Here is a 12,255-nt window from a genome sequence, read left to right on the forward strand (position 1 = left end):
ATCTGCAGCATCAGCCGCCACCTCTGGAGACATCGCAGTGGCCGCTGCCGTCTCTAAAGTTTCAGTGGTGGTGTACGCAGCCCAAATACACCATAAAGCGATCCCCATTGTGGGGAGCGCTACAGACAGGGGAAATAGTTCAGGAACTGGAGGGATTGAGAGCGCTGGTTTAGGGATACCAGCTGCACGTGCCGACACCAGCAGTGGGTCCTCCGTGCTGGATGCCAGTCTGGGATACTGGAGAACAGTCCTTGAGGATCTGGGTGCAACAGACAGTAAGTGACAGGACTCTGAGCGAACAGACGTGACGTGACGTGACGTGACGTGACTCTGGATGATCGGCTGTGATGTGACGTGAATCTGGAAGATCAGCTGTGATGTAACGTGACTCTGGATGATCAGCTGTGATGTGACGTGACTCTGGATGATCAGCTGAGACGTGTCGAGGCTCTGGCAGGTCAGCTGTGACGAGACGAGGCTCATGAAGATCAGCTGTGACTTGAATTGGTTCATGAAGATCAACTGAGACTTGACTTGCCTCATGACGATCAACTGTGATTTGACTTGATTCATGATGATCAACTGTGACTTTGAATAGCTGAGACGGGACGTGACTCTGGACGAACAGCTGAGACGGGACGTGACTCTGGAAGATCAGCTGATATATGATGCGATTCTGGAAGATCAGCTGTGACGTGACGTGACTCATGACGGTCAACTGTGACTTGACTTGACTCATGACGATCAATTGTGACTTGACTCATGAAGATCTGTTGTGACTTGACTCATGACGATCAACTGTGACTTGACTTAACTCAAGAAGATCAACTGTGACTTGACTTGCCTCATGACGATCAGTGATGACTTGATTTGACTCATGACAATCGGTGATGATTTGACTTGACTCAGAATGATCAGCGATGACTTGACTCATTACTGGCAGTTGTGACAGAACGGGGCACTGTTGTATCCGCCATTTTGCGATCAGGCTCCGCTGTCGTCGCCGTTTTGTGAGCGTGCTGTAATGCGGCCACCATTACATGAGTGAGTGCGGTGTCGCGTTCCTCTGCGACACCCACAGTGAACACTGAACCAACAGTCCACAAAACATAATCCAACAAACTACTCACTGACGAACGAGGCCCCTTTTGAACCACTCTTGACCTTAACGGCTGGTTAAGACCATCACAGAAAAAATCTATTAACATACAGTCAGGTAATTCTGAGCCATTTGCCAAAGCCAAATATTCCACAATGTAACCCTCAAGTGATCGTGTGCCCTGCTTGAGTGCTAGCAGCAGAATTGCTGCGTTCATACCTGGCCAATGTTCCTTGATGAAGCCGCTGGATCCTAGTTGAGTCGAGTATTCTGTTACGGGGCAAACGAGACGTGAGACGTGCGGATCCAAGTGCAAGGCTTTATTTACAAAGGCGTGGTCAGAAACAGGCATGGGTCAGACAATGGCAAACTGGTATGTAGAAGACAAGGCAAGAGCAGTCCGGTAAACAAACGAGGGTCAGTCGACGGCGAACGTAATCCAACAGGGCGAGACTAGAGGGATAATCCAGGTACAAGGCAAAGGTCCAGGCAGGAGCAAACAGTATTTGAACAGGGCAAGACGAGAGGGGTAATCCAAGATACACAGGCAATGAATCAGGAACCAGGAACCAGGAAAACAGGCAAGGCAAGACTATGACTAGACTATGAAAACTAGAGAAGGATCCGTAAAGTAGCTATCAGCTATCACAGTGATAAACGCTAAACAATACTCAGCGTTGAATGGTGGTGTGAGACTGATTTATACAGTGTGTGTTATTGGTAGCAGCTGTGTGTGATTGATTTCAGGTGAGCTTGTGATTAGTGCAATGGAGCATGGGGTCAATGTAACGGAAGGGTGACCTCTGGTGGCAATCGAACGGAAGTTCATGGACAGGATTCGTGACAATGTGTGTATACCATGTGTTCTCTGTATATACAGTATATGTGTACATACAGAACGAGATTCTTTTGTTTGATCTTTCTGAGACTGTGTGTGTGTGTGTGTGTGTGTGTGTGTGTGTGTAAATGGGTCAGAGGGTGTGTTGGCTGCAGTAGGGAGGAGAGCTATAGCCCTGTTTGCCTGCTGCAGCCATTTTCTTTTCTCACTCAATTCTGAGTCTTTATCATGTGCACAGTGAGCTTTTGAAGTAGGTTGAGCAGTTGTCATGTTTAACAGATGTATGTGTTTTTATGCCTCAAAATGTATTTAGATGAAAAACAAATACATCACAAGCAAGGGTGAAAGAGGAAGGGAAGCGAGTAAGAGAGACTGAGAAAGCAAGCGAGAGCAGCTGCTATGGCTGGTGGAATGAACTGCAGTGTGATATTGGGTTTGTCTTTCCATGTTTCCTAGGGTTTAGCAAGGAGAAAGAGAAGAGAAAGGGAAAGATGCAACTGGAGAAGCAATAGGTTGGAAACAAGGTGTGACTTGTGTATATATATATATATATATATATATGTGTGTGTGAGAGGACAGAGAGAGAGGAGGAGAAATAAAAATTCTAAAATAGCAGAAATGTTTTCTGTGAGGGTTAGGTGTAGGGTTATGGGGATAGAAAAATACAGTTTGTACTGTATAAAAACCATTCCGTCTATGGAATGTCCCAAAAAACATGGAAATACATGCGTGTGTGTGTGTGTGTGTTTTACCTTGTGTAGATGCACAGAGAAATGGGACAAAAAGGACACTGAAATGCTCCTTCAGGGCAGGGGATTTAAACATGAGAATCATTTGAGGAACCAAAGTCTGTTTTTGTTTATGCACGTGTATGTGGATTTCTGATTTCTGTATGGCCACATACATTTTTTAAAACTTTGTTTTAGTTGATATTTCAGAGTGATTGTTTTCCCCGTTTTACGTATAGAGATAATGTATAATGTCTGTTTAATTTTCAAAAAATAATATCTATGTATTGGACAGATTGTAGAGCATGTGAATGCTATATGTTTATAAATCCATCAAACGCAGTGATGCTGAGATTCTATCAATGAGAAATGGCTCTTGTTCCCATGGAAACAGTTATGAATGAGAAGGCCCCAGTAACGTGTGTGTGAGAGGACAGAGAGAGAGGAGGAGAAATAGAGCAAGCCAATGAGAGCAGTCTGTGCAGGAGCTGCTGCAGTAACCTGTTTTTCACTACTGCAGATGATCAATCATCCAGCAAAGCCTTGAGACACAAGAACTCTCTCTCTCCTCACACGCTGATATTCTCTCTCTCTCTTCACAGCTGTTCTCTCTTTGCTGTGGTGGGTAAATGGTGGATGTGTCTTTCAGCTGAGGAGCACTTTAAAGATGAAATGATATGTCCCCTCTCAACACCTCAGCCCTGGTCCTTTGATATAATGCACATTGATAGCCCTTTTTCTCTTTAATTTCTGATAGAATATGCTGAACAAAACATCTAAATTTGATGTAAAACAGCTGCAACATCAAGCTCAGTGTGCATAAATACACCATTTACGCACACACAGTATGGTTAAATGATTGAAATAGCAAAAATAGTGTGAAAAGACCTTCCTGTCCACGGATACATTAGCTGAAATGCAGCTATTCAAAAAAATATTTGTCATTCCTGATTGAGGTTGCAATTGCATCCAAAAGTAATGTAAAGCTAATTATAATTATAATCACAAATTACTCCTCTTCTCATTCTATGCTTTATATTTATTAATCTCATGTTTAGTGTTAACAAATGCTTCTTAACATTGACTCTTAAAATTGATTTTTCAGAACAAATTATGCTATTTATTATGCAGTTTATCACATATACTAAAGGGACCATTGATGGTACTAACTTGTTTTAACAGGGAATGTATTAGTGTCAAGTTCACCTTACCTAGTCATCTGCTAATGTGTGTGTGTGTACCTGGTATTTCCTACATTATGGAGACCAAATGTCCCCACAAGGATAGTAATATCAGTAATTTTTGACCGTACAGGGACATTTTTTTTAGGTCCCCATGAGGAAAACAGCTTATAAATCATGCAGAATTAAGTAAAAAAAAAAAAAAAAAAAAAAAATTCTAAAATAGAAGAAATGTTTTCTGTGAGGGTCTGTTTAATTTTCAAAAAATAATATCTATGTATTGGACAGATTGTAGAGCATGTGAATGCTATATGTTTATAAATCCATCAAACGCAGTGATGCTGAGATTCTATCAATGAGAAATGGCTCTTGTTCCCATGGAAACAGTTATGAATGAGAAGGCCCCAGTAACCGTAGAAACTGTCTGAATGAGGAATTGCCGGTTGCTATGGGAATATGGTGTATTGCGGTGAGAGTCATCCTCATCGGCTCTCTAAACAAACAAAAAACTTCAATATATTTTTGACTTCACTGCTGGTACAGTATCTGTAGAGCACTGGAAACTAAATGGTAGTGCTTTGACTAGTAGCAGCACTGACCTACATTTACATCCATTGTTACAAAAAAAAACAACACTTTCCCTCACTTTCCCTTCTTTTTTCTCTTACTCCCAGCCGTACACATTCTCCCACACTCACAGTGCGTGTCTGGGATTGTGGTGAGATGGATTGGCAGATGCCTCCCAGTGGGCTGCCTCCTGTCAGTGCAGTGTAGATACTTGTGAGTCCTCCTCTGTATCCCATAAACCCAATCTGCCAGGTTCTATGGGGGCTCCACTGGAGCCCACACACCCACTGTTCAACTTGCTAATCCTCCCAAGCTCAAAACAGCAAGGCATCTCTCTCAGCACACCCAGCCTAGTGGAAAGAACAGACACTTTATGTATCTTTACAGTTGGGGGGGGGTTTAAACTTAGATTACCTGGGTGCCTCTAGCTAAGTGGTTTATTTTATTTTATGTACACTGCACATGTACACTAACTGCTAGGCCTGTTTTGTTTTTATGAACAACACATTAATTTATTACTTTATTTGATCTGGTTTGGCTGTGTCTGCCTCTTCTTTTTTTTCTCTTTTTTTCTTGGTAACACTTTATTTTAAGGTGTCCGTGTTACACGTTACATGTACTTACTATTATAATAACAATTAATATTGCATAATTACATGCAAGTAGCCCTAAGCCAAACCCAAATCCTAACCCTAACCATATAGTAAGTACATGTAGTTAATTAATATTACTCAGTGCTTATATGTATAATTACACTGTAACAAGGACACCTTAAAATAAAGTGTAACCTTTTTTTCTTTTTTTTTTAGGGTCATTAAAAATGTTAACTCAAGCCATTAGGTAGGGGTGTGCAATATGACTTTGATCTTTGATTGATTTTTGATCGTGGATGATTAAAATGTCTCCACGATCTGCTTTTGAAGAAATATCGTAGTATCGTGCTACAGTGCACATTCTATCAGTTGCAGTTCTGGCGCCTCCGTCTCAATATACTGTACAACGTGACATTCATTCACATTAAATGTTACCCAGCGGTAGAGTAACACTCATGGGACACTGCACTTCACACAGTCACAAAAGTACATTATTTGCATGTGCTTTAAAGGGGACATATCATGAAAATCTGACTTTTTCCGTGTACAAGTGCTATAATCGGGTCTCCGGTGCATCTACCAACCCAGAAAAGGTGAAAAAGGACAACCCAGTAACTTCTTCTTGGTAAGCCTTTCTCTGCAAGCATGTAAAAAAACAAGCTGCTCAGATTTCGCTCCCCTAGTGACATAGGAAGGGGATCATATTATAATATCACTGCCCCTTAATCTGCACGTTTCCACCCACGGCGCTGCTGTTACTTAATATACAGATCTAATGTAAACATGCGATTTCTTTCCCAGCTGTTTACGTTCACCGACATAACCGACTTTGTTTTTGGAACTTATGTGTTTTTAACATAAACCTGTGTGTATTTGACAGTTTAAGCGCAATAAGACATGAAAGAAACTCACAGTTTAATACTCACATGCCATGTGATAGCCGCTTCCTGTGCGTGTGCTTCGGATGTGTGCGCGCAGAAAACCCTATATCAGAAGTTCAAACTGATATGGCTTTAAAACGCATGATTTCAGCGTGATATACATGATAATCAAAACCAAACAGATGTTTTTTTGTCATAGTATTTAAGGTACGAGCTGTAAAGTCACAGCCTTATTCTGGAAAACGGGGCGGGGAGCAGAAGCTCATTTGCATTTAAAGATACAGGCAAGAAAACAGCGTGTTTCTGCTTCCACTCACAATAGGCATTTTCAAAATAATATAATAAATTATCTGTGGGGTATTTTGAGCTGAAACTTCACAGACACATTCTGGGGACACCTGAGACTTATATTACATGTTGGGCATAATAGGTGCCCTTTAAAGCCTTGTTGGTTAAACATTTCATTCGCGTGCTGTTCTGACATGCACTTTTTCTGAGCGCGTACACCTGAAGCGTGCACACACTAAAAAGCCTGTCAAACAGCACCTGATTTCTGGACTAAGTTATCTTTTGCGTCTGATTGCGCTAATAGTGTCAAAAACAAACAAGGTTTACATATAAGCACAGTTGGTTATTTCTAAAAATGAAAGTAAACAGTTGATAGAAAAACGGATGCATGCCTGTATATTAGTTGCGTGTCTTAAAGCGACAGCAGACTAATAGAAATAAACATGCTGCCGCTTGTCATTAAAGGGATAGTTCACCCAAAAATTAAATTTTTGTCATTATTTACTCACTCACATGTTGTCCCAAATCTGTATTAATTTCTTTCTTGTGCTGAACACAAAAGAAGATATTTTTTGAAGAATCTGGATAACCATGAAGAATGAAGGATAACCTTAATGGAAATATAAGGGTTTGCGTGAAGGTTAGGAACAGGGTTGCGAACCAAAAGTATCATTAGCTCATTATAAAACAGTAGAAGTCAATGAAAAGTTCCCACCCTCATAGAAAAACAAGTGCGTGAGTGTGTTAGAGAACGGGAGAGAAAGTGTTGTATAATAAGTCAGGTACAGCTGACAGTGGTGGCTCTCAGACTGCAGCTCTATAAATAGACGAAGAAAGATGGGAATAAATCAGCCACTCAGCATCTTCCTCTCACTCTCATTCAGCTCCTCCCCTTTCTCTGTTCCCTCTTCCTCCTCCAACCCCCTTTGGCTCTCTTTCTTCACCTCCTCCCCTGCTCTGTTCATTCTCTCTCTCCCCCTTTCTTTCTCATTTGGCTTTCTGTCCATCCTCAGTAATTTACATTAATATTAACTGCATAACCAGTCCTCCTTCAGCCTCTCCTATGTCCGTACGTTGCTTTTTTTCTGTCCTGTTTTGCTTTTAGTTTGTTCTGTTGAACACAAAGATGAAGGCAGCGGTCGACACTCATATCAAAGCAGTTTTAGACAGGTTGTAATATGTCAAGGGTCATTGTCCTATATGCCATGCCCATTGAAGCTGATTTAAGTTGTGAGCTGTCGCCAGAAAACAGAGTTAAAAACTGATATGTTACTGCTGCAGCCGTGGGTATGAATGTTGATTACATTTCCTGTGTTATATGTATCACTAGCAGCGATGCTGTATCGATTCAGTTGGAATCACATCTTTGTTCTTCTCTGCATGTTATAACTGAAGAGAATCAGTTTCCAGTGACTTTCCTGCACAAATAAAGGTCATATAAATACAAAGCAGCGGTATCCACATTTATCTTTATTCTCTGCGCATGGACCTCTTGACATTCACTCTGTGGGGGGGACGGGCAGTGTGTGCCATCCTCTCTGAAACCATTAGTCCCCATTGCTTATTTTCTTTGAGCCCATAGTCTTGGATTCACATGCTGTAGAGTAGACATCTGACCAGGGGAAGCCTTAGTACTGTATGGTCATTTAGGATTTTCACTTTATCAGTGTTCAGAATGGGCATTATTTTAGTCTGGATGCAAATAGGTTTACATGAGCCTGGATTAAGCACCTTTGTCTGCCTTTACACATGCTTTTCTTGATTCAAAAAAAGCTAAACTGTCACTAAAAGCAAATCCTGTATGAGTGGAAGGGCTGCTGTTTACCACAATATCCTAGGTTAAACTTAACCTCTTTTCTTGTCTCTCCAGAATCCTGTCCACAGTGGGCTCAGACTTTGATCTGAGGACGCTGCGTGCTGTTCGAGTGTTGAGACCCCTCAAACTGGTGTCTGGGATTCCCAGTGAGTAACATTTTGTCATAATTTCCTCATGTATATGTACAGGTGTTGGACAAACTAATGTGAACACCCATTATTATAGGGGTTAATATAATTTGTGTAGGCTAGTACAAGCTATGGGTGAAAGGGTGACTTGTCAGACTTCCAACAAGGTCAAATCTTTTTGTTTTTAAGAACAAAAGTCTTTATGATCATAACTGTGTACACGAAGCATAGCAAGACTTTATCAGCAAAGAAGAATAGTGGGTGAAAACTGAAAGTGAGTGATAGGGACTATCGAACACCAAGAAGGGTTTTTGTCCAAACAACACAGAACTACTGAAGGAAAGTGACAGCAAACCTTTATTTTTCACCTTGGAGACACTGTATCCACAAAAACTGTCCACAGAGAACTTCACAAAGCCAACATCCATGAAAAAGCTGTAATTGATAAAACTTTAATCACAGGCGCCAATACTAAAATTTGAAAAAAGATGGTGTCATGATCATAAAACCTGGACAGTTGGAGCACCAAGACACACTTCAACGACTGGTTATTTTAATCACTTAAATATTCTGATGTGATTTGTACTAAAAAAAAAATGCCTTCACTGGATGCATCACACTAGGTTTGATCTCACTGAAGACACATGGCATGTCACATGACCAGTTTGATGTGTTTAAAAATGCACCTGCAAATGTGATATGAGAGCTCGGTTAAAGGGGAGGGTTCAATTGTGTTAGGTTCCTCAAATAAAACTATCACATGACCTGAATAGAGTTGAATATAGTGCAGAATAAGGATTGCTCTTATGATGCCGATGCAGTGTATTTGAAGTACGATATCTATAAGTTTACGTTATACCCTTTGTGCCCATTATAGCCTCTGCCAAGCTTTGCAATTAAATTTAATGCTGGGAAAAAAATAAATAAACTAAACTAAACTAAACTAAACTAAAGCCGTTGACAATTTTTATGTGCTTGCTCTCTTTCTTTTCTTCCAGGCTTGCAGGTTGTGCTTAAATCCATCATGAAGGCCATGATCCCTCTGCTGCAGATCGGTCTGTTGCTCTTCTTTGCCATCCTCATGTTCGCCATCATTGGTCTGGAGTTCTACATGGGCAAATTTCACACTACTTGCTTTGACAAAATCACCGGTAGGCCTCTATGTGCTTGTTCTCACTCGTAGACTTATTCATTCATGATCTCCAAAACTGTCACTATCACAAACAGACCAATTTAATTATGTCTGAAAAAAAAAAACCTTTTCTTTCTGATAGATGAGATCCGGGAGGAGTTTCCATGTGGGAAAGAGGCTCCCGCTCGGACGTGTCCTAATGGAACAGAATGTAAAAAGTACTGGATTGGACCTAACTATGGAATTACCCAGTTTGACAACATCCTGTTTGCCGTGCTCACAGTCTTCCAGTGCATCACCATGGAGGGCTGGACTGACCTGTTATACTATGTAAGTCACATTGCAAAACTTCACTAAAGAGCTTCCTAATTGGATTTTTTGACTTACGCTTAAATAGACCCCAAACAGAACATATCAGGAGTAGCACTAAGCAATGATTTATTTTGATTTGCAGTGTAATCTGAATATCTGTGTTAATACTGGAGGTGACCAAAATCTTATTTTATGAGTCACTTTTTATGAGGAAAATTGTATGTTTTTCAATGATTGAATGACTTGAATACTTAAATTATTATTCACATGAATGACAAGAGAATGTTTCAAGAGAAATGTTCAGTTCTGATTGTTCTAAACTGCTTATACATACATGCATACATACACACTACATACACACACTACACAATATTGTTCATTTGCTTGATCAAAAATACAATAAAAACGGTTAATTGGGAAATTGTGAGCAATTTTAAGTATTAATGTTTTCTATTTTAATATATTTAAAAATGTAATGTATTCCAGTGATGGCAAAACTGAATTTTCAGCATCATTACTCCAGTCTTCAGTGTCACATGATCCTTCAGAAATCATTCTAATATGCTGATTTGCTGCTCAAGAAACATTTCTTATTGCAATCAATGTTGAAAACAGTTGTGCTGCTTAATATTTTTGTGGAAACTGGGATGCCTTCCGAATTCTTGGATAAATAGAAAGTTGAAAAGAACAGCATTTATTGGAATAAGACATTTTTTGCAACAGTGTAAAAGGTTTTACTGTCACTTTTGATCAGTTGCATTCTTGTTGAAAAAAAGTATTCATTTCTTTTTAATATATATTATTATAGCAGCACAGCACTCATTGTGCATGAAGTGTAAAAAACACTTTTGTCTCAGATGGGCTTGAAATAGGTGGGCCTCACCTTTTAACCCTGGCATCCTGTATTATTTTGGTTTTGATTAATCCTCAGCATAGAGGATTACTAATTTCTTTTACTTAAAGTTTATTAGAAAGTAACCAATCTAAGGGACTGAACAGCCCCACCTAATCCACATCCCCTGTATCTTTCAGTCGCAGACATACAGTAAGCAAAATCTCGCCTTATAGAGTCAAAGACGGTGCAGTGCATTTATAGTTTTACCGCTCATGGCCAGCCTGTCCACTCTGAACAGAGAGTGCTGTTTCCGGTGAGTTCACCCGCCCTCTGTGACAGAAAATAGGGCAGTGATGTCAATGCTTTGTTCAAGGTTTTCACAAACTAATGATGTTACCTCAGAGACCAGTTTAATCCCAATGTCACGTCAATCCATCTCACAAATCAACAGCAGATTTACCTGAAGGATTAAAGGTTTGTTTTTAGAAATGATCTTGCCAATGAGAATTAGCCTGAGGATGGTGATTCCATATGACTAAGGCTTGCAGATCTGTAGAGCCCAATCAGATGTCGTCATCTCTCACGTCATCCCTTATTTGGTCTTACTGTATTTTTATCCGTTTTCTTTTTATTACTCTTGCTGCTTGGCTCGCTGTACCCCCAATTTTTACTTGCCCCAGCTTTTTTCTTCCTCCTGTTTCCCTCCTCTCTCCCGTGAACGGGGCTCTATATATAACAGACCCTGCTCAACTGAAGTTATTCTTACAGCTGCTGAGAAAGAACCCTATGAAAATTTAATTGCAAAAAAGCTGCAGTACATACTGGGGCTTTCAGAGCTCTTAGACATGCAGATAGAGTGAAGGAGCGGACGAAAAGGAAGTGGGGCAGATCAAGGGAGACAGAAAAAAGGACAGGGAGGAAGACGATGGGGCATAGCTACAATAAAATGCAATTGGATATTACAAATATTGTTGGTTCTTTGACAAATTGCTTTAGTTCTTTTCGATTTGCATTAAAGCGTCTGCAAAATGCATAAATGTAAATAGAAAATTAAATCTGAAGATCTCAGCAGATTCAGCTGGGTTATTTTAAAATATCCTTAAAGGATGAGCTAGTTTACTTCAGATATGAGTTCCAAACCCATATGACTTATGGGTTTTTTGGAACGCAAATGGAAATATTTAGCAGAATTTCCAGGCTGCTTTTTACAATCAGTGAAAGTGTTAGATTTTCAATGAATGCCAACAACTTTCAGTCTGTTCCTCATACACAGCTATTGTAAGCTTCAGAACACATGAAAAATAATGCACACTAGGGCTGCACGATAAATTGCATGCGATATTTAACGCGCATCTTGTCAGTAAAGCCGGTTCTGTAATCAGCGGTAAATCTCCATCACGTGCGGGCTTTCACATGGAGCAGCATTTACTAAACAGAGCCGTTGTTCACTGACAAGCTGCGTAAAACCACGATCATATTTTGCGCATGTTTTGCGCAGCTTGTCAGTGAACAACGGCTCTGTTTAGTTAATGCTGCTCCATGTGAAAGCCCGCACGTGATGGAGATTTACCGCTGATTACAGAACCAGCTTTACTGGCAAGATGCGCATTAAATATCGCATGCGATTAATCGTGCAGCCCTAGAAAAGAGGACAAACAAAAGCTCAAGAGACACAAGTGTAAAACCAAGCTTTTTACAGCTATTATTAAACTACTTTATCTGTGAGACTTCAATCTAATATTTAAAGAAGGCCTCAAGATGGAGAAAATCATTGTATGATCATTAATAAAATATCTCCAAATATTACATGGGCAAAAAAGGACCAAGCCAAGGATTGTGTTAAATTTGAAAGAAATT

The 12,255-nt window shown here is 40.1% G+C and overlaps 1 protein-coding gene across 1 annotated transcript in view; it reads left to right on the forward strand.

Annotated features, from left to right (window-relative positions):
* Positions 1-12,255, forward strand: part of LOC107689683 (voltage-dependent P/Q-type calcium channel subunit alpha-1A-like) — a 123,098-nt gene that overhangs the window by 30,857 nt on the left and 79,986 nt on the right. The window contains exons 5-7 of the mRNA XM_016487803.1: positions 8,046-8,137; positions 9,118-9,270; positions 9,394-9,581. Of these exons, the coding sequence (XP_016343289.1) occupies positions 8,046-8,137; positions 9,118-9,270; positions 9,394-9,581 (433 nt within the window). The remainder of the gene's footprint in view (positions 1-8,045; positions 8,138-9,117; positions 9,271-9,393; positions 9,582-12,255) is intronic.

Source organism: Sinocyclocheilus anshuiensis, unplaced genomic scaffold (assembly GCF_001515605.1).
Source record: "Sinocyclocheilus anshuiensis isolate Anshui unplaced genomic scaffold, SAMN03320099.WGS_v1.1 scaffold813, whole genome shotgun sequence".
Classification (NCBI taxonomy): Eukaryota; Metazoa; Chordata; class Actinopteri; order Cypriniformes; family Cyprinidae; genus Sinocyclocheilus; species Sinocyclocheilus anshuiensis.